At 43.6% G+C, this 25,135-nt stretch overlaps 2 protein-coding genes across 3 annotated transcripts in view; one reads left to right on the top strand and one right to left on the bottom strand.

The window, feature by feature from the left end:
* Positions 1–1,889: 1,889 nt before the first annotated feature.
* Positions 1,890–23,713, bottom strand: RNF185 (ring finger protein 185). Of its 2 annotated transcripts, none has more exons than XM_089653279.1 (7): positions 23,585–23,713; positions 14,858–15,076; positions 13,004–13,022; positions 12,564–12,676; positions 10,430–10,484; positions 7,530–7,647; positions 1,890–2,788 (listed from the first exon to the last, which is right to left on the bottom strand). In XM_089653279.1, exons 2-7 carry the CDS (start codon positions 15,025–15,027, stop codon positions 2,691–2,693), a joined length of 573 nt encoding a protein of 190 aa, XP_089509405.1. In that variant the 5' UTR covers positions 15,028–15,076; positions 23,585–23,713; the 3' UTR covers positions 1,890–2,690. The 2 variants fall into 2 exon arrangements, with proteins under 2 accessions (XP_089509405.1, XP_089509406.1); XM_089653280.1 differs by lacking the exon at positions 23,585–23,713 and adding an exon at positions 23,369–23,578.
* Positions 23,665–25,135, top strand: part of CUNH12orf43 (chromosome unknown C12orf43 homolog) — a 35,600-nt gene continuing 34,129 nt past the window's right edge. Inside the window, exon 1 of the mRNA XM_089653278.1 lies at positions 23,665–23,792. Within this exon, the coding sequence (XP_089509404.1) occupies positions 23,690–23,792 (103 nt within the window). The 5' untranslated portion in view covers positions 23,665–23,689. The remainder of the gene's footprint in view (positions 23,793–25,135) is intronic.

Below are 25,135 nucleotides of genomic sequence, written 5' to 3' on the forward strand. Positions count from 1 at the left end.
TCACCCACCTGCTGAACGACATATTAGACTGGATGTCGCTCCATTTCCTCAAACTGAACCTTTCCAAAACTGAGCTCCTAATCTTCCACCCAGTCCGCGCCCCCCCCCCCCCACCCTCTCCATCATGACCAACATCGCCACCATCAGTCCCACCCCGCAAGCCAAAGTCCTAGGTGTCACTCTAGACTCAAACCTGTCCTTCCAACCCCATGTCCAATAGTTGGCAAACTCATGCAGACTGACTCCACCTCCGCAACATCTCCAAAATATGTACGTTCCTAACCCCAGACACTACTAAACAACTCGTTCACTCCCTCATTATTTCACGTTTGGACTACTGCAACTCCCTTCTCACCGGCCTACCTCATCACAGACTATCCTTGCTTCAGTCTATCCTGAACTCAGCAGCCAGACTCATCCACCTTACCAACCGCTCCTGTTCTGCCACCCCCCTCTGTCATTCCCTCCACTGGCTCCCGATTGCCCAATGCATTAAATTCAAAATACTGACACTGACATACAAAGCCATTCATAACGCTGCCCCAAACTACCTCACTGACCTGATACCCAAATACCACCCAACCCGTAATCTTCGCTCCTCACAAGACCTCCTACTTTCTAGCTCCCTGGTCTCCACCTCCCACGCCCGACTGCAGATCTTCCCCCATCCTCTGGAACTCACTACCCCAATCCATCAGACTGTCACCTACCCTCCTCACCTTTAGGCGCACCCTGAAAACCCATCTCTTCAGGGAAGCCTACCCCACCCTTACCTAACAGCCGATCTCCTCCACTCCATCCCCCACAGCCACTTCCTCCTGTACCACTTTCCCCTCCCTCCTAGATTGTAAGCTCGAAAGAGCAGGGCCCTCGAACCCCTCGTGTATTGTTTTGTTACTGTATTGTCTCATGTACTGTCCCCCACTATAATGTACAGCGCTGAGCAAACATTTCTGGCGCTATATAAACACTGTATAATAATAATAATAATATACTGCCCTAAATGTTAGGGCACCCACAGCAACATTCAGCCTCTCATAGAGCTTTTACAGGCTGCCAGCAACAGTGCTAGACACTGTACCTGTTCCCTCTGCTGCCTGCAACTAAAAACCAGAGTCTCATGAACCAGGGGCAAAACGCATGAGGCCTAAAAATCAAGTAAAAGAAAAAAAAAAAAGATAACATTGAGAGAGGAAGCTTCTATTCTATAGTCAAATGTTGAACAGAGCACAGTAACTTCTTAAAGTTAGTGCCCCCTAATGGTTAAAAGGTATAATGTCACAGAGAACAATGGCCTTTTACCAAGTTTCATCTAACATAGGCTTGAGCACAGCACCAACAATATTTGAAATATCTGTTCTGGGTTGAATTGTCCTTTACAAAAAGCTCCTGTATATTTTTGTAGTCTTATTACTAGTTCCATTTTTAGGCCTAAATCCTCCAATAAAGAATTTTTTGGTCACAGCATAGCTGAAATATCTCTGATATCCAGCAGTTATGCAGTGAAAGTTTATTTTGTAAGTTATACTAGAAAAAAGATGCAGGGGTCATGGTTCTTGTAAGTTGTGTGTGCAGTTAACCATGGGTTATGGTTCGTGTGCTGTTTATTGTATTACCTCTCAAGTTTGAGGTTGACAAGCTTTTTTCACAGTTGGCATACAAGGTCGGTTGAAGGTGCTTCTCAAGATAAAAAAAAGAAAAAAAAAGAAAAACAAACAAACACACCCAAAAGCATCCATTACCTTTTGAGTCCATTTTTATGTTTCTTTGTATCTAATGGCAAAGCACTTTTGCTCTCATTTATTTAAACTGTTTAGAGCAGCAAAACAAATGTTTGTCATATTTAATTTTTTGTTTTCTTAAACACCCAATAAAAATGCAATCAGGAATATCTTAAAATTAACATTTAATCACAGTAAAGATTTAAAATCTCATAAAATTGAGGAATCAACACCTTCCCATTCCACCCAAAGTCCAAAGCACAGAGAGAATATATACATATAGTCAAGATAGCATGGCAATTTCAGTCCTCTGTGTACATTCTCAAAAAATAATTAATTTTCTCTGTACCCCAAGTTCCTGGCCCTTTCTATCTTTACACATTTCTTCAGTGCTTTGGTGCGCCCTGAAATCCTAGGCATTTGTGTTTTCTTCTCTCTAGCATCTTAAATCATACAGTATAATTTTTTGCACTCTTTTGTGCCTAGTGTCATTTCAGCAGTGTTTTATACACAGCTGCGGCACCGCTTTCAGCTCCCAGACCTCTTCTGTTGTGTCAATTGTTGGTGATTATCTGCAGGGCGTTCTGCTCCTACAGTCTTTCCTTTGCATTCCCTACACCTCATGTGCTTTTGATTCTTATTCTTCTGACCACATTGCTTGTGTATCCAGTAAGTTCACACAGCTCCCATTTAATCGTGCTATAATCACATTTCTCAGGGCCAAATAAATGAATGCTTGCAACCATATCTTGCTCTGGAACTGCTCCTCCATAGCCAATAATACTATTGTGCTTCTTTATTCTCAGTTTTCAAACAGCCAACAGCTAAAGGACTATGACTGTAGAGTAGCACATCAGAGGCCAGAGGAGAATAGAGGGTAAAGTCCAGGATAAGATATGTCAGGGATTGGGGTATATGTCATGAAGGGCACCCAGTCCTTAGTGCCACCCACTGGATGCCAATAGACTTTCAAGCGATCAGAAGCCAAAACATTATGACCAAGGCAACAAAAAGGAAAAGCCGTGACAGGAATTGCTCATCAACGTACTGCGGTGTTCCAGGGACTGCTGTAAAACACAAAGAAAGTTACACTTGTAAGACTAGTAAAGACTAGTAAGATTATTAAATGCAGGTTACAGCATCAACTGGACTTGCCAGTTTGTAGCAAACAAAACCCTTTTCATTCAAAATTCAATGTAACCAAACACTGTTTAGTAAACAAATACATTTGTTTGCCCCTCCCCACTACAGACTGCTGAATTCAGAAGGTATCTGGTAAACTACAAAATCATAGTTACTAAAATTATTAAAGTAATAATTAAAATCAGATCTAAAAGTCAAAAATATCATAGTTACTAAGATAATATACAGATTTCAAGGGCCTCCTGAGACAGTGTATAAGATACTACTTTGAAAAACCATGTATCACAGTTTAGTGGAAAAGCAGTACCAGAGGTAAAGCAAAAAGCACAAAAAGGGGAAGAGACCTGTTTGGCAAATCCCCCCAGACGACGTGCGCACGAAACGCGTCGGAGGAGCCATCAACGCCGTGAGGTCACGCCGCCGGAGCATCGTGGAGCTCCGGCAGCCATCTTTAACACTGGACGGTTAGTCCATTCTATCGCTTGTTCGTTTATTGATTTTTATTCTGAAGAATCCTCGTTTTGCACTAATAAAGTACATACTTACTACACTATGGAGATGTCTCTGCTTTGACTCCCTTGGGGAGTATTAATCCACAGCCATCCACCTGACTACTGGAGAAGGAGCCTTCACAACCACTACAGAGCAGTCCATAGGCTACTACCTGAGGGGTATTCTGGACCACCCTGATGCCCTATTAATAACATCCAGGACCACTGAAGGGAGGATACTGAACTCCAGACATCACCCTAACCGGCAGATGACTTCAGGAGAAACATATATTTACAAACGCTCATTAAATTGTGCGTTCTGGTGAGTGTGCATTCTTTCTGCACTTTATCTCACAGCACCTTACCACCAGGAGGATACGGTTATATGAAAGCACCTGAAGTCACTTCAAATCACTATATGAACTGTTCATTTAATGATTTATATTTATAGTGTGTCTTTTCCTAGCGCTGCACTTTTGATTTATAAACAAATACATTTGTTTGCCCCTCCCCACTACAGACTGCTGAATTCAGAAGGTATCTGGTAAACTACAAAATCATAGTTACTAAAATTATTAAAGTAATAATTAAAATCAGATCTAAAAGTCAAAAATATCATAGTTACTAAGATAATATACGGATTTCAAGGGCCTCATGAGACAGTGTATAAGATACTACTTTGAAAAACCATGTATCACAGTTTAGTGGAAAAGCAGTACCAGAGGCAAAGCAAAAAGCACAAAAAGGGGAAGAGACCTGTTTCCTTCAATGGACTCCATGAAATAGATTTTACAATAAGTAAAAAAATCTTATTTTCTTTCTCGTCCTTTGAGGGACACAGGATGTTAGATACAGTCTGGATGGGAAACTAATGCATAGGCCCATAAGAAGAGGTTAGGAACTCTCTCAGGACTATCTAAAGGATAAAAGCCCTAATCTGATCAAGATGACGTAAAACTCCCTACAAGACAAGGAATACTTGTCAATGACCACGGAAAAGCCACAAAGGATTGACCTGATGCTCAAAGACCAGGACAGAAGAAATCACCATGTTGAACAACTCTCCCTGAAGGAACATTCAGCCTGAACCAGCAAGTTGCTGTGAAACCAAAAACCCACCAAAACAGGTGGTCATCAGGAAAAAAACAGTGGGACAAGTCCCCAGCAGAACAAGTCCTCAGAGGCCACCTTAAATAGGTTTGAAACAACCCTCTGTAAATATGAGTTAAATGACAGGAGATAGGCTGAGTCAGAGATAGTGACCAGGGCGACAGACCTGGCTTGGTTTAGGGTTTCAGGGGGTCAGAGAACATCTCTGCGGTGTATGACACCAGAACACACTTAGAGCCTCTTCAAGCAGAGTATGCTAGTAGCTGAAAGCAAACAGCTTAAGGCCTAGTTCACACTGGCATTGAAAGAAGGCATTTGGGGGCGTTTTTAATGCTCCTCAAATGCCTATGCAAATGATACTATGGACAGCAGACAGTGCTGTTCACATTATCAAGACAAGCGTTAGTGTCGCTTCAAAATTGAAGCCTCATGTTAAGTCTGGAAGAGTTTGAAGTCTTTCAAAGCCGCCTATTCAAGTCTATGGTGATGCTCCACAAGTGTGCTGGCAGGCATTTGTTGGACATTTGCAGTGCGGTTGTGGCGCATGAATAACAGTACAGTTTATTATAGGTGTTTGTGGTGTGGATTTAATACTTGTAAAACTGTGCATAGGGCATTTGGGGAGAGTTTTTAACGCTTGTAAAATGCCAGTCTAACTTCCATACTAAAGCTCATTAACACCTGTCTAATGCCCATACTAACACTATAGGATCGTTTTTAAGAGTTAGAAATTTTGTGTGAACAAGCCCAGAGTCTTAAATGGATACTGAGGTCTCTGTGGACACGGGGAGAACACACTCAGATGATGACAACCCTATAACAATAGGGGCCTCAGGTTTCATTTTACAGTTTCCTCTGGGGATACCCAGTAATTACCCCCACAGTGCACTAGGGGAGTATGGGCTGAGGCCACACATGGCAGCAGAACTGTCCTCTCTCTGTCTTAGCACTGACATATTGGGGTTTATTTACTAAAGCTGGAAAGTGAAAAATCAGGCTCACTTCTGCATAAAAACCAATCAGCTTCTAACCTCAGCCTGTTCAATTAAAGTGTTACTAAACCCACAACAGTAAAATCAGTCTGTATATGCAGTAAAGAATGGTTGTTATACTCACTGTGGAAGCTAAGGAGTTAATCCCTTAAAAAAGGCCATTTGATCCTGTCTTCTCTGATCTTCCTCCTCTTCTACTATCTCCAATCCATCTGCTGATAGTAGAGAGCTCTAGGAGTCACTCTGCACATGCTCAGTTTAGTGTGTATAAAGAGGATTTTTTTTTTGGGAGGGTGCATGTGATCAGCACAGGGCCAATCAGCACTGTTCAGAAAGAGGATCAGGGGTCATGCAGCCAGCCTCAGGACAGTCAGAGAGGAATGAAAACTCCTACAGGCTTTAACCAGTGCTCGGCCAGGCACGGACTGAAGTCACAAGACTGCTATATACTGCTGATGAGAAAAGGTATTTAGCAATTTATGTTTACTAAAATAATTGCATTTCCATTTACTGTGGAAAACTGGATATAATGAATGCAGGGTTTAGTAACACTTTAAGCTTTGGCAATAAAACCCTGAAGCCGATTGGTTTCTATGCAGAAGTGAGCCTGATTTTGCACTCTCCGGTCTTAGTAAATAAACCCTGTTGTGTCAGCGCAGTAGTAATGCAACTAGCTTCAATGTGAGGTAAGGCCTCATGTACTCACAAACTCAGACAAGCTGGTGTCTGGAGGTAACAAGGTAATTTTATGTGGGCAATGGAGAGAGATGGGAGATCCACTTGGTGTTTCACAAACAGCAACGGGATCGTGCTCACTCCAGGGTGTATGGTGAGAGAAAAAAAAAGAAAGAAGAAGAGCGGCACACTTTGCTCCATCCAATGGATGATATCCGTGCTCAATCCTTCAGCCTTTACCCTTACTACCTTAAAATCAAAATTTGAAAGGTGTCCAGCGATGCAAAGAGTGAAGCAGCTCCCGTAGCTTTAGCCTGAACAGCCTTACTCACAAACTGAGTTTTCGGAGACAGAGTCACAGCTGGTGCTGTGCCACGGCTCTTGACCCAGAAAGTACTCTATGGCTAATAGAGTACACTCTGGTCAGGACAGTGCCACAATGCAGAGTTCAGTGCCCTATGGTCACATTCCAGGCTATACCTGCATTTCCAACCCAACAGGATCTGGGCACGGCCTCCAAAGCTGAGAATATGGCAATCCAGATAGCTGCTATATAGAGACCAGCTCAAGCAGCAGTATCAGCAAGAAATCTTGATTGAAGTCACAGGACAAAAATATTCCACAAAGCAAAAAGGCTAGCAAAAAAAAAAAGTTATTTTCTGCGGAGATGAAGTAAATCATCCAACCTCCCAGGACACTAATAAAAAAACGAAAGAATAATAAGTAGAGAAGAGGTTTTATGGGGACTGGCTTACAATTTTTCTGCTTGCCAGTGTCCCAACCTACTGTAGGAGTCAATATAACCCAACTGTTTCAGTGTTTCTGTGTCCCTCAAAGGAAAAGAAAAAAAGAGTGTGCTTAGCAAACTAGCCAATTAAAAAAACATTGCCCATTTAGGTTTGCTGTTCACAAGCAAAAAATACCTTCAGTCCTTCTTGCCACTCTGCACAGCTACAAGAAGCCAGTAAAAAGAAGCTCCCATGTGACAGCACTGGGCCAATCACCAAGCATCAGTGCTAACCCATGCCCAGAAGAATGTATGCAGTCCATCCCTAGCAGCTGTAGCAGGGGAACATAAGAAAGGTAAGGTGCTGCTGGGGAGAGGGAGCATTAAAGCAGACCTATCACTTTGCCTTAAATAAGCAAAGCACAAGATTACTTTTTCCTGCTTTTTGATGAGAAAAAAAAAATCAAAATAAAAACGGAATTCAGTTTCTGGTAAAAGTTCTTATTTTCTGGACAAAACTGACAATTTTGGGCAGTCAAAGATAAATGCCAACCAACTATATCTCACAAACAAAACAATCAACTTTTCTTTAAGCCAACCTGAATCTGATCATGTGCAGCTCCTAAAATGTGCTAACCGCAGAGTAAAAGGGGTGAGAAATATGGGATACCTGGTGGGGGACGACCATCGTTGATGTTAAACGCTGTGGCAAACATTCCAAAGGGGAATGCTCCTATTCCAAATGACATCTGGAATCCACCATCTCCAAATCCAAAGCCTTGAAAACCCTGTAAACAGGCATAATTAAATTAAATTAGCCTTCTAAACAGTCATCTTTAAAAACACATTTTTAAAAAACAGTTCTACAGACAGGGACATTAGCATTTTGAAACATAGTCAAACAAGCATTCAAAGGATCCACAGGGGGAGGGGGCACTATTTGTGGTGCTTGCTTAGTAAGCAGGTTTTCTACAAGGTTAAAATGTCTGCTAGGTTCACTTTATAGAAATGTATGTACTATGTAAAAGAGATGTATACCTTTACTTTTGTCCTCCTGTGACCCAGCTGATGGTGCAGAGCCATGGCAGGCTCGGGAAGGATCCCAACAATATTGTCAGGATCCACCCTGCTGCCTGATTGGCAGCTGGCTCAGCCTTTCAGCGTGCTGCTGAGACTCAAAATCAGCAGTGCATGACTCCTTGAGAAACAGTACTCTGGTTGCTTGCAGCCCATTTTCTTTAAAGTGGTTGTAAAGGCTAAATAACAATAAATATGTTTATGCTTACCTGCTCTGTGCAATGGTTTTGCACAAAGCAGCCCTGATCCTCCCGTTCCAGGTGTGCCACCATAGGAAGCCGTGTCCTATGATGGCAAAACTGTGGGCTCAATCCTGAGCTGCGCTGCTTGTGTCTACAGACTCCCGCTGCTGTCTCCAAGCCAGTAAGAGAGAGACAGCAGCTGTGCTGCTCTCAGGCACAGCTCTGGATCGAGATCAGGCTGGAGGGGGGGGGGGGTTGCAGAGAAATGCATTAAAGGTTAAAAAAAAAAAACTTTAGCCTTTACAACCACTTTAAAACTGAATTCTGGGGGGGAAAAAATTTGGAAAATTTGCTGTTTAAATATAAATTTACCGTATTTTTCGCTCCATAAGAAGCACTTTTTCCCCCCCAAAAAAGGGGGGAAAATGTCAGTGCGTCTTATGGAGTGAATGTAAAGCGGCCGGTCCGGTATTTCTGCCGCCACCATGTCAGAATATCGGGCCGGCCGCTCAGCTCTTCTCTCCTGCAGGGCCTTACTCGTTCCTCGCTCCAGCGCTGCAGTCTTCCGTGAGAGCCGGGTGCCCACTGCGCATGCGCGGGAAGCGCCGCGCTTTGTGAATGGTCCGGTGTCTTCTGGGACACATAACAGGTCCCAGAAGGCTCCGGGCCATTCACAAAGGGCAGCGCTTCTCGCGCATGCGCAGTGGGCACCCGGCTGTCACAGAAGCCGCCGCGGGAAGAAGAGGGAAGGACAAATCCGCGGAAGTGGGAGCGGGTACCAGTCAAATTCAGGTACCCGCTCCCCCCCCTCCCCAAAGGTCCGCAGTCTCTGGTCATCTCCTGTACTGTGTCCGCAGTCTCTGGTCATCTCCTGTACTGTGTCCGCAGTCTCTGGTCATCTCCTGTACTGTGTCCGCACTGTGTCCGCAGTCTCTGGTCATCTCCTGTACTGTGTCCGCAGTCTCTGGTCATCCCCTGTACTGTGTCCGCAGTCTCTGGTCATGTCCTGTACTGTGTCCGCAGTCTCTGGTCATCTCCTGTGCTGTGTCCGCAGTCTCTGGTCATCTCCTGTGCTGTGTCCGCAGTCTCTGGTCATCTCCTGTACTGTGTCCGCAGTCTCTGGTCATCTCCTGTAGTGTGTCTGCAGTCTCTGGTCATCTCCTGTAGTATGTCTGCAGTGTCTGATCATCTCCTGTAGTATGTCTGCAGTGTCTGATCATCTCCTGTAGTATGTCTGCAGTGTCTGATCATCTCCTGTAGTATGTCTGCAGTGTCTGATCATCTCCTGTAGTATGTCTGCAGTGTCTGATCATCTCCTGTAGTATGTATGCAGTGTCTGGTCACTTCCTGTACTATGTCTACAGTCCATTGGTTCAGAATATTTTTTTTCTTGTCTTTCTCCTCTAAAACCTAGGCGCGTCTTATGGTCAGGTGCGTCTTATGGAGCGAAAAATATGGTACTTTTATTGCCCCCATAGTACTGTAAGTGCTGAACATCTAGAGCTGAGAAGTTCTAGCAGTAGCACACTGGTCACAGTGGGTCGCTGTTTGTACGCTTTCTCATTTTCGATAAAGCCTTTGTTTTCAGTGAACTCAAGGCATTCTGTGGGTGAAGTAGAGGAGAGAGTGATGTCCATCCAAGACTTGAATGACAGTAAAAGTTCTACCACATAGAGCAACACCCAAATGTCAGACAGGCAGCATTGACATTTATATTTACAATGCAAATGGCTCAAAACTTTATACTATAGGCTTTGAATAAACTGGGAAAGAGACAGAATCTCTATCAGGTTTTTACTGCAGCCTGTGATGCCATAATAGAAGTATATTCCCTCCGCTACCGAATTATGACTTAAAATGTTTAGGTAAAGGTTGAATGTAAAATTATAACAAAAATGATTGTAAAATGTTTAAAATGTAATATGTAGCAACTAGAGGTCTGCATCTGCTGCATATGTTTTTCCTTTCTGCTTTTACTAAGCTTGAAACTTTTCCTAAAGAAACAAAAAGGTCTATATGATATTCTGCTTTAAAATGAAAAGATATCACAAATGAGTACAAATCAGATTTTTAGATCAAATCTATGCAAAGCAGAAAGTGACCAATCACAAATGTAAAAACATAAACCACATGCAAGGAAGTGCTGTGTGGCCTGTGTCAGCTTGTTATTGTTAATTAGTTTTTCTCGCGGGAAGCTTGTTATGTGATAACTAGGAACCCTCGAGAGACAGCAAAGAATTACAGATCAGAAGCAATTGTTTCATCATGTGACGCATGCTGTTCAGCCATTATACTCTCACTTTCAACTCACCCCTCTGTTCTCTGGCTCTGGTCTCTGCCCTTGAGGTCGTGGAGGCGTTTTCTCCCTATGGGGAAAAATTTATGACATCAGACTAGTGTAAGCTGAAATGCAACACAATTTTAAAGTGTTACTAAACCCACAACAGTAAAATCAGTCTGTATATGCAGTAAAGCATGCTTGTCATACTCACTGTGGAACCTAAGGGGTTAATCCTCTGCATTGTGTAAAAAGGCTGTTTGAGCCTGACTTCTATGATCCTCCCCTTCTGCCAGCGTCCCCCTCTTATCTCCTGATAAGACAAATTGTCACTCTGCACATGCTCAGTTTGGTGTGTATTGCTGGAGGTGTTTTTTTTCTTGGGAGAGTGCATGTGATCAGCACAGGGCCAATCAGCACTGTCCAGACAGAGGTCAGGGGTTCTGCATCCTCCTAGAGCAGAATGAAAACTCCTCCTACAAACTTTAACATGTGCTCTGCTGGACACTGGTAGAAGTCAAGTGTGCTCTAACTGCTGATGAGAAAAGGTATTTAGCAGTTTATATTTACTAAAATAATTGCATTTCTATGTTCTGTGTACTGTGGGAAACCAGATATAGTGAATGCAGGGTCCTGGGTTTAGTTACACTTTAACTGTTTCAATACCGTGCAATTTTACACCTTCCTGCCCAGGCCATTTTTCAGGTTTCAGCGCTCTCACACTTTGAATGACAATTGCGCGGTCATACAACACTGTACCCAAACTAAAATTTTATCATTTTCTTCACACAACTAGAGCTTTCTTTTGAAGGTATTTAATCACCGCTGGGGTTTTTATTTTTTGCTAAATTAACAAAAAAAGACCAAAAATTTTGAAAAAAAACACACATTTTTCTTTGTTTCTGTTATAAAAGTTTACAAATAAATAATTGTTCTTCATAAATTTAGGCCGAGATGTATTCTGCTACATGTCTTTGGTGAAAATAACCCAAATTAGGATGTATTTTTTAGTTTGTAGGAAAGTTATAGAGTTCACAAACTATGGTATAGATCTGATTATTGATCAATCCTGAAGTACTGACAGCCAATCTAATTTCTTGAGGTCCAAGAATGTCAGAATAGTACAGATATCCCCAAATGACCCCTTTTTGCAGAGTAGACAGTCCGACGTACTTCATAAGAGGCATGGCGAGTTTTTTGAAGTTGTATTTTTTTGTCATAATTTTTCGGAAAATAAAAAAATTAAAAAAATTATTTTCACTATTTTTTTTTTTTACATACTGTCACCAGTGCAGTACAGCGTCATCATATAACTGGCATGGCGGTGAACAGGGACACTGACTGGTGACAGTATGAAAAAAAAAGAAAAAAAAAAAAAAAAAAATTTTATATATATATATATATATATATATATATATATATATATATATATATATATATATATATATATATATATATATATATATATATATATATATATACATATACATACATATATACATACATATATATTTTTTTTTATATTTAATTTTTTATTACTTTTTTTAAGATTTTTTTTTAAGATTTTACTATGACCAAAGTAGTACAATGTTACCATAGTAACATTGTACTACTTTGGGGAAGTGATCAGTAATTTTTTTTTTTTTTTACACAATTTGCTTATAGCAAAGAATTATTTTGCTATAAGCATTTACCTGAATGAAATCGATTCATTCAGCTTTTTTTTTTTTTTTTTTTGTGCTTAGCTGTGATTTGGTCACAGCTAATCACATGACATGTGCATGTGATTAGCTGTGACCATTCACAGCTAGGCACTAGTATACAATGGATGGCATCAAGAATGAAGCCATCCATTGTATACAACTGTCATGTGACCTGCTGTGATTGGTCACAGCAGGTCACATGGTACCAGCAACGGGAGCCGGTACTCGGATCTGTCATCGGCCGTGTCCGAGGTGCACGGCCGGTGACAGATCGCACTGCTGCGCCGCTCTGCATTAGCGCAAACGGCGCATGTGCGGAAGCACGCCAAATGGCGTGCACCCGGAATGCAGGGACACATTTGAAGCCGCCAAACGGCCATTGGCCGGACAGCTAATGGTTAAATAGATGCATGCTGCCTCCATACAAATATAGACAGCAAACTCCAACTGTAAAGTCTCCTTACCGAGGGTCTTCTTGCCCCGTACTTCCTCGTCCATACAAAGGTATTACTTTATCACGGCTGATTCCAGCTTTACACACAGGACACACCTGACGATTAGGCCGAGTTTCTAACCACTATGGAGAAATGCACACGGTGAAGGTTATGACACCTAAAGCACAGTCTACACTAAAAAGCCACACAAATGCTCATGGCTTGGCTTATTTAAAAAAATTACAGAAAAAGTCAGTCTCTTGTGATTCTATGTGGTTACTGTATAAAAAAATGGATAAAAAAAAATGGAACAAAGTTTGACTGACCAATTATTTTGAACTTTCTACGAGGTAAAATTGGCACGAATTCTAAACAACTCTGACATATCTACTAGCACAGTTAACAACTCAGTGGTATGTAAAAGACATGCACTTATCCATTTACAGATTAATCATGTATATAGCACTTACCTGATGTAAGCATGGCCAGCTAAAGACAGAAGAAAAAAGAAAATTACATATCAGAGTGCAAAATGTCACTTTATTTCTTTCAATTACATATTAGCAGAATCAAGTATCTAACACAGGGCTCAAGGCTCTTTTTTAAAATGTTTGTAGATATATGTGAACTTCAAAACACTACGGTAACTACTTCCATTTTTATTTATTTGCACCAAGCAGAAAACATATATTCTACTGGAATATAAACCTATACAGAAATAAAAAGCGAATTAGTTGTATAAACCCTAGGGATGGGATTGAAAGCAAAGCTCTGAAAACACAGTAGCTGCTTTTCGATCTTTTTTTACCTCTGTAATATGAAAAATCTAAAGGCTGCATTGCTGACTTCCTGTTAAAAATGCTAGTAGCCTGGTTGTCTCTGACTTCTATACTTTCTGAATAACTGACCAGGAATAAGCAAGCAGCTCACAGAAGCCACAATGAAGTCACAAGACTTTGATAAGAAGGCACATTGTGTGTCACTGACTCACAAGATGCCATTAGAGCATCCAGACAGCCAGGGAATTGTCAGCAGCTGAAGTCTATGCCACTCATTTTTTGTTAACTGTAGCAGGAGCCAGAATTTTCTGACTTAGAATTTTCAGACTTTACTGGATGCATACTTATTCAGGGTCAGCAAAAGCATCTCCCATATTTCCCTTTAAAGGTTTGAGCAAAAGTTACAGAGAATAACATATGCATATAGTCAACTGCAAACTACAGACAGTAAAAATGAGCTTCTTGCATATTTCTATACTGACGTTTTATGATATGTGCTGCAAAGATTTGAAACTAGCCATACGCAGTTTGAATTTTTACAGAGTTCTACTGAATCAGACATAATTGGAGCTGTGAATGGCCCGGTTAACACCAAAGGACTGAATAAAATTAAATTTCAGAAATGAATGGCCCAGGTGAAAACTGGCTGCCAAACAATGGGGATGATTTACTAAAGGCAAATAGACTGTGCACTTTGCAAAGCGCAATTGTACTCGCAATTGACCTCATTAAGCCTTCGTTCACACTGATGCGGTGCGGAATTCGCAGCGTTTTCAGTGCGAATTCCGCACCGCATCACAGTCGCATCCCGTTTACACAGACCGATGCGGATGTGTATGTTAAGTTAACGACACCCCCACATCGGTCCGCAAAACGCGGTGCGATGTGCAGAATCGGAGCACAACCCAGAGCTGCTGCTCTCATCTTTAGTTTCAGGGTGAAGACAAAAAAATACCTTTCTCTCCTTGAGCCTGGGTTCACACTGATGCGGTGCGGAATTTGCAGCGTTTTCTGTGCGAATTCTGCCTCACATCAGAATTGCACCCCGTTCATGCGAACCGCTGCAGGTGTGTATGTTAAGTTAACAACACCCTAAAATCGGCCTGCAAAACGGGGTGCTATGTGCAGAATCAGATCGCATAGGTGTGAATACCCATGCGATCCGATTCTAGTGCAGACCAAAAAAGGGTCCTGCACCTTTTTGATGCGGGTGCGGTGCGAATAGACCCATACAAAATGTAAGGCTCTAATCGCACTGCATACAAATCACATGTGATTTGTACAGGAATGCGGTGCGGTTCCTGTGCGAATCACATGGTATTTCCACAACCGCTGAAGTGTAGGCTTGCTAAGCTCTGGAGCAACTGCAAAGTGCACTGTCAATTTGCCTTTAGTAAATCAACCTTAATGACTGCATTCTATCAGCATGGAAATCATTTGAGAAATCGACATATGTATGACTAGCCTTAGGTCAGGCAACAGTGAATGGCAAATGATATGTTATATAGTACACTATAGTATTAATCTGTTCTGTCCATTGCTTACCAGAAGAGATGGCCACACAAGCTTATCACTGCATCCTTGGCTGTATCTAGGCAGATGTTACATTCGAATGTGCTGTCCTGGCTGCTTCCCTCTCCATTACTGCTTCCACTGGCTCCTCCAGGGCTTGAATTCTCTGCAGAAGTAGAGGTAGCTGGACCTGCGCTCGCCATCTTACCCCAAATTCCAAATAAAGGTGATGTCTAATCCAAAACAACAAACCTACCAAAAGTGAAAGATATTGTTATTGCAACAGACCACATAAGCCCACTGAGCATATTAATACCATAATTCACGCAGACTCACCAATATCCAGTCTCTATTTGCTACTTTCAGGTAACTTGCTGCAAGGAGTCACAGACACTTAGTGTCAGAGGAAGAGCAGACTAAGCTATAAGTGTGCGTTGCTTTTTCACTCTGTTACATCATGTCCCCAAAGAATAAACTGACGACATGAAAAAAAGACACCGGCAATGACGCACACAGTGAGTAGAGCCCAAATGGCCCTATAGAAGTGGGAAGGAGCGAAGCAGACAATAATTAAACAAGAGAAACCTGAGAATACAGCAGACAGGCAATCCCTGTTGTCAGTATAATCCCTCTCACCTGTCTGGACTGCCCCTCTGTGTCTACAGGTTACCCAACTAATCCCCAATCCTCAGGGACCACCTATCCAGATGTCATGCGCTTTCTAGTTTAGAGGTAGCAGACCGGTGCATGACTTTGGCACAAAAATAGAAATACCAGTTAAACAAGTAAACACACAACACCAACATCTCGCCTCTGATTCAGATCAGGCATAACTATTTACACCGTGTTGAACACTGCACACCTGGAAGCTAATGCTGGATTAAAATGTGCATGTGAAAGAGAAAGCAGGATATTTTTTCTGCAGGCAAATATATTACTGCGTCCCTGGAAACTACAATGACACACAAGCTCAGGCAACTTGTGGATGACCACCTATTGTGCTCAGTGTCCAGTTGTTCTGTATCATTAAAGTGACATTAAAGCTGCACAGTATTTTCTTTTTCTTTTTTATTAAAATAACAAACATTTCATACTTGCCTGCTCTGTGCAATGATTTTGAACATAGCAGTCCACGATCCTCTTCTCGGTTCCCCCTGATGGCACTCCTGGCTCCTCCCACCCACCAAGTGCCCCCCATAGGAAGCCACTTTCTATGGCGGTCATTCACAGGGGCTCACTCCTGATCTGAGCTGCTTTAATCTATTCAGACATGCAGTCTGGCTCAGCCCCCCAACCACTTTCTGCTAACTGGTTTTGACTGACAATAGCAGCAGCCAATCACTCCCGCTGCTCTCAGCCAAGCCTGTGAGAGCTGGGAGAGGGGGGAGCTGCAGACAAGCACAGTACTGGACTGAGATCGGGCTCAGGTGAGTATTTAGGCAGGACTGTGGGGAGAGCTGCTTTTACAAGGTTTTTTTTTTACCTTAATGAGAAAAATAGGGTTTTTCTTCCGTTAAAAAAAAAATGGATGTTAATGGATACGGATATTAACGGAGGTAAAAAGATGTTCATCCGTGTACATCCGCATGTCCATAGCAATACATGGGGGTCCGTTTTTCATCCGTAAACAGATGGATGAAAAACGGACATATGGAACACCCGTGTGATAGGGGCCTTAATGTTGGCACAGACAGCGCCCATAGGATTCTGCATAGCAATGGTGACACCTAAGCGCAGGAAACCTAAGGCGCGGATCTGTGGTTTGGCTCATTTTAAAGAAGAAGCAGCAACTACTGCAAATTCTACTTTTGGGGTGTACTACCACTTTAAGACCGGGTTCACACCTACGCAGTTTGCTTTTGATCCATTTTTGCAATCCTTTTTTACGGTGCATTTTTCACACATTTGTTGATGCTTTTTTTGCCAATTTGTTGCTGGGCAGATTAAAAAAACCACAAAATGCAACATGCTTTTCTGCAGTGTCTCCATTGAAGTCTACTAAACCAAAAATGCACTGTTTTGCATTTAAAAAAGTCCCTTACCCAAAAATGCAACTGAAAAAAAGCATAGATTTGAATGTGTGCCATAGGAAACCATGTTAAATGGACTGGAGTGCATTTCTCCAAAATCAAAAAGCACCAAAAAAACCAGGCCTAAAGTGTAGCTATAGCCAACTTTTTTTGCTTTGGAATAGGGGTGGGAAAGGTTAAAACCCATCAGGTTTTTTTTTCTGACCAGGGCTCCATTAGAGAGATTTCTTCTCACATCCTGCTCTGGGGGCAACCCCAGATAGTAAGTGAAGGTAGCTCTCCAACAGCAACACAGACGAAGGTAAAAATGCACTTTGTTAATGAAGTAATGGAATGTTGGGACCTTTGCCAGCTCTTTATTTCATGTCTAATTACCTGTTGCACTGTTCATTTTTTTTTTTTTTTTTTATATATATATGTCAAAGATGACATTTCATTAAGTGCTATTGGCAGTGAATTGCCATGTATTGTACTGCACTGGAAAAAAGTATGACCTACCATGATTTTTTTCAGCACACACCACTGCAATGAGGTGCCGTGAACTGGCCACATATTAGACAAGCCATTTTGCATTGTCTTGCAGTCGGACTGTGATGGAATAACTGTCCAAGGCAGTCCCACTGTACCTAGTTTGAATGGGCCCTGAGAGTTTATTTACACAAGCAGCACTCAATGACAATCAATCCATGGTGGTTGCGCAGTCTGCCAGGCAACCAGGAGGTGATATTGACACCCACTGAATGCCTTTTTTTTCTGCAACTGAATGGAGATTAGAATGGGAATACCGCACCACAAATGTGAGCCAAGGGTTTGGGTTTGTGGGACAGCCCCATTAACTCAAACTTGCTGTTGTAATACATTTTGCCGACCACGTCTGACAGTGCTCAAGCATCTGTTTTTTACTGCCCCACAAAGCCTAACAAAGTCCCAGGTAACAGCAAAATCTGACTGGTTCTAATTCTTCCCCACTCCATCCAAAAATAAAAAAAAAAGGTTTGGCTAGAGATACACCTTCATCTAATTCCCATGTTACCTGTGCAGAATATGCATAAACTCTTTACAGGACCAGAAGGAGGTCAGTAGGAGTGCACGGCCAAAAGCCAGGGCTTGGTAACGGTTTTTCTCTGCCCGGCCTTCACCAATCACATTCATGATTCCAAAGCCACTCTGAATCCGATTGGTGGCAGTGACACACTTCTTAGTGTTAACATATTTGTTACTTATGAAAGGCAGAAAGGAGGGTGTTCTAGCATCACCAGCAGGTGCATTCCAGGATCACCAGACCATAGACCAGACTGGGAATTACTGGTGCGCTACACCAATATCTACAGTGCCTTGCATAAAGTATTCATACCAAGCATTCATATGAATACCTTTTGAAGGCACTGTACACCCCTGGTGCCGAATCTGCAGCCCGAGAGCCACATGTGACCCAATCAGTCAGCAGTGGAAACATTCATTTGTAAAGGCAACAATGGCAGTCTCATATAGCATGTCCCCAGTCTCTATCTCTTGCAGTGTCTTCAGTCTTCTGTTACATGTCAGCAGCCTCTCATCATCCCTTCTAGCAAGTCTGAAGTCTTTCACAGAATTTCATCATATAATCAATAATATGTATGGCCCTTTGGAACTGTCAGGAGCCACAATTGAGTCCCCTTCACATTGACTACCACAGATCTAGACAAAAAAAAAAAGTGAACTATGCAACACGTTGAGCTTTTTGTATGTACCCCATGTTTTTATTTCTGTCTTGGTGAATTGATGAATTTGGCTAATTCTCCAAGTTATAATCCAGCAGTGTAGTTGTCCTGGATTATGTTTGCCAGCTGAAATTAGATATAAAACACCACCAATGAAAGTTCTCATGTATTCATCAAGACAAAATAAATAAATGTATATACTGCTCAAAAAATTAAACGAATGCTTTGAAAACACATCAGATCTTAATGGGGAAAAATCTCATGCTGGATATCTATACTGATATGGACTGGGTAATGTGTTAGGAATGTAAGGATGCTCCATCGTTTGATGGAAATGAAAATTATCAACCTACAGAGGACTGAAGTCAAAGACACTCCGAAAATCAAAGTGAAAAAATGATGCAGCAGGCTAGTCCATTTTGCTGAAATGTCATTGCAGCAACTCAAAATGGTACTCAGTAGTTTGTATGCCCCCCACGTGCTTGTATGCATGACTGACAACGATGGGCCATGCTCCTAATGATGATGACGGATGATGTCCTGGGGTATATCCTCCAAGATCTGGACCAGGGCATCACTGAGCTCCTGGACAGTCTGAGGTGCAACCTGACTGCATCAGATGGATGGAAACATGATATCCCAGAGGTGTTCTATTGGATTTAGGTCAGGCGAGTGTGGGGGCCATTCAAGGGTATCAATTCCTTCATCCACCAGGAATTGCCTGCATACTCTTGCCAAATGAGGCTGGGCATTGTCATGCACCAGGAGGAACCCAGGACCCCCTGCACCAGTGTAGGGTCTGACAGTGGGTCCAAGGATTTCATCCCAATACCTAATGGCAGTCAGGGTGCCATTGTCTAGCCTGTAGAGGTCTGTGTGTCTTTCCATTGATATGCCTCCCCAGACCATCACTGACTCACCACCAAAACGGTCATGCTGAACGATGTAACAGGCAGCATAACGTTCTCCATGGCTTCTCCAGACCCTTTCACGTCTGTCACATGTGCTCGGGGGGTGAACCTGCTCTCATCTGTGAAAAGCACAGAGTGCGAGTGGCAGACCTGCCAATTCTGGTGTTCAATGGCAAATGCCAATCTAGCTCTATGGTGCTGGGCAGTGAGCACAGGGCCCACTAGAGGACGTCGGGCCCTTAGGCCACCCTCATGAATTCTGTTTCTGATTGTTTGGTCAGACATTCACACCAGTGGCCTGCTGGAGGTCATTTTGTAGGGCTCTGGCAGCGCTCTTCCTGTTCCTCCTTGCACAAATGAGCAGATACCAGTCCTGCTGATGGGCTAAGGACCTTCTATGGCCCTGTCCAGCTCTCAGAGTAACTGTCTCCTGGAATCTCCTCCATGCTCTTGAGACTGTGCTGGGAGACACAGCAAACCTTCTGGCAATGGCACGTATTGATGTGCCATCCTGGAGGAGTTGGACTGCCTGTGCAAACTCTGTAGGGTCCAGGTATCACCTCATGCTACCAGTAGTGACACTGACCCTAGCCAAAAGCAAAATTAGTGAAAACAGCCAGATAAGAGGAGTAGGGAAAAAATGTCAGTGGCCTCCACCTGTAAAACCATTCCTGTTTTGGGGGTTGTCTCATTGTTGCCCATCTAGTGCACCTGTTGTTAATTTCATTAACACCAAAGCAGCTGAAACTGATTAGCAACACCCTCTGCTACTTAACTGACCAGATTAATATCCCAGGACTTTAATTGACTAGATGCTATACTCTGATCAAAAGTGTTCCTTTAATTTTTTTTGAGTGGTGTGTGTGTGTATATTAAAGCATAATTAACAAAACTAACAAAAGACAAAACTTTCTTTTTTTACGTTTTGGATAGAGTGGAGATGGATTAGAACACCTGTCAAGTTTTTATTGCTGCCTGTGCCCATGTTAGGGAGATTCACCCAATTTGTCCTGTTTGCTATCATGACTTAAAGTTATAGAAAATCCCAAACTTTGAGTTGTCCCCAGAACAGGAAAAGGGAGAAAACCATCCAATGGGGACCCCAGTTCTGGTGACAACCCAGGATTCCCTTCACTTTGGAGGAATTTTCTCTCACTTCCGGTTGTGGTTATGGGGCAGGAAGTGAAGGGGAATCACCCCAAAGGGAAATATAAAATTTAAAAAACTAACATTGGTTATAACCCTTCTCTATGCCATTAAAAACGTTTTATCTTTAGTTGTACTTTAAAATGCAAATGGTGCAAGGACCTGAATTTGGCTTGGCATCAGCCTCTTGTAGAAAAGAACTCAAACTGGAAGAGGGAGGGCAGCACTAGGAGCCAAGCAATACACAGACAGGAGGAGACAGCAGTGGGCACTACGAGCCAAGCAATACACTGAGAGAAGAAGCGAGCAGTAGGTACTATGAGCTAAGCAGTATTACTGACAGGATAAGAGAGAAGTGGGCACTATGAGCCAAGGAATACACTGACAGGAGAAGAGAGCCGTGGGCACTATGAGCCAAGCAATACACTGACAGGACAAGAGAGCAGTGGGCACTATGAGCCAAGCAATACACTGACAGGACAAGAGAGCAGTGGGCACTATGAGCCAAGCAATACACTGACACAAGACAGCAGTGGGCACTATGAGCCAAGCAATACACTGAAAGGACAAGAGAGCAGTGGGCGCTATGAGCCAAGCAATACACTGACAGGACAAGAGAGCAGTGGGCGCTATGAGCCAAGCAATACACTGACAGGACAAGAGAGCAGTGGGCGCTATGAGCCAAGCAATACACTGACAGGACAAGAGAGCAGTGGGCGCTATGAGCCAAGCAATACACTGACAGGACAAGAGAGCAGTGGGCGCTATGAGCCAAGCAATACACTGACAGGACAAGAGAGCAGTGGGCGCTATGAGCCAAGCAATACACTGACAGGACAAGAGAGCAGTGGGCGCTATGAGCCAAGCAATACACTGACAGGACAAGAGAGCAGTGGGCGCTATGAGCCAAGCAATACACTGACAGGACAAGAGAGCAGTGGGCGCTATGAGCCAAGCAATACACTGACAGGACAAGAGAGCAGTGGGCGCTATGAGCCAAGCAATACACTGACAGGACAAGAGAGCAGTGGGCGCTATGAGCCAAGCAATACACTGACAGGACAAGAGAGCAGTGGGCGCTATGAGCCAAGCAATACACTGACAGGACAAGAGAGCAGTGGGCGCTATGAGCCAAGCAATACACTGACAGGACAAGAGAGCAGTGGGCGCTATGAGCCAAGCAATACACTGACAGGACAAGAGAGCAGTGGGCGCTATGAGCCAAGCAATACACTGACAGGACAAGAGAGCAGTGGGCACTATGAGCCAAGCAATACACTGACAGGACAAGAGAGCAGTGGGCACTATGAGCCAAGCAATACACTGACAGGACAAGAGAGCAGTGGGCACTATGAGCCAAGCAATACACTGACAGGACAAGAGAGCAGTGGGCACTATGAGCCAAGCAATACACTGACAGGACAAGAGAGCAGTGGGCACTATGAGCCAAGCAATACACTGACAGGACAAGAGAGCAGTGGGCACTATGAGCCAAGCAATACACTGACAGGACAAGACAGCAGTGGGCACTATGAGCCAAGAAATACACTGACAGAAGACAGCAGTGGGCACTATGAGCCAAGAAATACACTGATAGGACAAGAGAGCAGTAGGCACTATGAGCCAAGCAATACACTAACAGAAGACAGCAGTGGGCACTACGAGCCAAGCAATACACAGACAGGAGAGTAGTGGGCACTATGAGCCAACCAATATACTGACAGGAGAAGACAGCAGTGGGCACTATGAGCCAAGCAGTATACTGACAGGACAAGAGAATAGTGGGCACTATGAGCCAAGCGATACACTGACAGGAGAAGACAGCAGTGGGCACTATGAGCCAAGCAATACACTGACAGGACAAGAGAGCAGTGGGCACTATGAGCCAAGCAATACACTGACAGGACAAGAGAGCAGTGGGCACTATGAGCCAAGCAATACACTGACAGGACAAGAGAGCAGTGGGCACTATGAGCCAAGAAATACACTGACAGAAGACAGCAGTGGGCACTATGAGCCAAGAAATACACTGATAGGACAAGAGAGCAGTAGGCACTATGAGCCAAGCAATACACTAACAGAAGACAGCAGTGGGCACTACGAGCCAAGCAATACACAGACAGGAGAGTAGTGGGCACTATGAGCCAACCAATATACTGACAGGAGAAGACAGCAGTGGGCACTATGAGCCAAGCAGTATACTGACAGGACAAGAGAATAGTGGGCACTATGAGCCAAGCGATACACTGACAGGAGAAGACAGCAGTGGGCACTATGAGCCAAGCAATACACTGACAGAAGAGAGCAGTGGGCTGAACTCATCAGTCTACTGCTCCTTCCTCGTCCAATCACAGGTTAGGTTGGAAAGGTGACCAGGCTATGTAACTAAAATGCAACAGAGAATAGTTAGGTCAGCAGTGTGACAGTGCTGTATAAAATCTAAGGAGTGGATGGATAGAAATACAAAATGTTTGCTAGGAAACCATTTGAACAATGAATTTAGTTGTGTGCCTGAAGTTCATCTTCTAGCAGTTTATCCAGTACCTCCCATCTTTCTACAGACAGGTCAGATGAGGCTGGGCCAGGGCCTGCCTATGTTTGTTATGGACACTGCAGAATTAGCAGGAATCTTGGCCTATGTCCAGGAACGGTCTGCTCAGTAAACCTATAGCCATTGTAATCAGATTAGCAGGCACAGTGATCACGGGGAGGAAGGGGTCACCAGTCCATAGCTCTATGACAGCTGTCATCACACACCTCACGTTTCTGTCACCAGGGATCTGGTGCTTTCCTTGACTGGACCCAAAGGGAGTTCAGCTGTATCATTGGAATCCTCCTCCCAGCACGACTCGGCCTCTCAGTCCCGGGATGGTGGGCGAGTTGTGGCCGACTGGCAGTGGCCTCTTCTCATACCAGTTGTGCCGCCAACTACCACCCACCTCCTCCTCCACACTCCCCGCTGACCCAGCTCACCTCACACACAACACGATCCACCATCACCAGCCCCGTCCACGTCACTGCCGGCTTGCCGAGTACTGCGGAACACGTGACCACGCCAGAGCACGTGATCCGGGGAAGATGGCGGCGCCCAGGAGTTCCTCGCCTCCTGAGGATGACTCTGACAGCAGCTGTAGTGATGAGGAGAGGCTCAGGCTGAAGGAGGCGGCATGGGTGCCCCCGGGTGAGAGGAGCAGGGTGTATACATTCCGAGGGAGTATTCACATGAAGGGGGCACGTGGGGTGATCATTGTTTATCATAGCAAGAACTGAGCCTGGGGTGAGGGAAGATGAACGCGGCCTGGTCTAGGGGATGGCTGGTTTCCCAATCATTGCTATGGCTCCACATCACCTTATTAAATAACAGCTGACGTAGTTTTATAAGGTCAGGTAGGTAGAGCAGGGCTTGACAAACATGCTATGAAATTAGGAGGCAGCTAAAAGACAGGAGCCAGTTTTTGTTTTTTTGTTGTTTTTATATGTAGCGTGGCTTGTTAGCGCCCGGTGCAAAGCAACTCTTGGGCGAAAAGCTTTATGTGAGTTGTCGTGCAGCAAAACCGCACCACCTTTTAGGTGTCATTGAAAATAATGGCACCTGAACCTGCGTTTTGCAATCGCAGAGATTCTGCTGCAATCCCGAAACACCCAGGTGTGAATGGAGCCGCTCTGGTTCACACATGCCATTCTGGATATGTTTTCAAATGCCAAGATTCGTATGACAGGCTAGATATTATGTGTTCCTATTGAGCAGGGTCACACAGATGCGATCCACACGCGTGTATTGAGTGCCATTGCAAAAAGGGTAATATGCAAGTTTGTAGCGGTGCGTTCCGGACTCCCAAGTGGTAAGAGAGTGGCATGTGGAGATAAGTGTTCACATAGGATTGCTATTGACAGGAGTTTTTGCATTACCACTAGACTACAGGGCACTTATACCCTCTTACTGCCCAGGCCAATTTCCAGCTTTCAGCGCTGTCACACTTTGAATGACAATTGCACGGTCATGCAACACTACCCATATGAAATTTTTATCATTTTTTTTTAGACAAATAGAGCTTTATTTTGGTTGTATTTAATCACCTCTGGGTTTTTTATTTTTTTCTTAAACAAACCAAAAACCACTGAAAATTTTGAAAAAAAAAAGTTTTTTCTTAGTTTTTGTTATAAAATGTTGTAAATAATTGATTTTTCTCCTTCACTGATGTGTGCTAATGAGGCTGCACTGATGGGCACTGATAGGCTGCACAGATCGACACTGATAGATGGCACTGATTAGGCACTGGTAGGTGGCACTGATGGGCATTGACAGGCATCACTGATGGGTGCTGAAAGGCAGCACTGATACATGGCACTGATAGGCGGCACTGACTGGCACTGATAGGTGGCACTGATTGGCATTGATAGATGGCACTGACTGGCACTGATGGGTGACACTGAAAGGCAGCTCAGATGGGCACTGATATGTGGCACTGATGGGCACTGGCACGAGGCACTGATGAGCACTGACATAAGGCACTGATGGACACT

Source organism: Staurois parvus, unplaced genomic scaffold (assembly GCF_062004578.1).
Source record: "Staurois parvus isolate SC_StPar_1 unplaced genomic scaffold, SC_StPar_1.0 ptg000704l, whole genome shotgun sequence".
Classification (NCBI taxonomy): Eukaryota; Metazoa; Chordata; class Amphibia; order Anura; family Ranidae; genus Staurois; species Staurois parvus.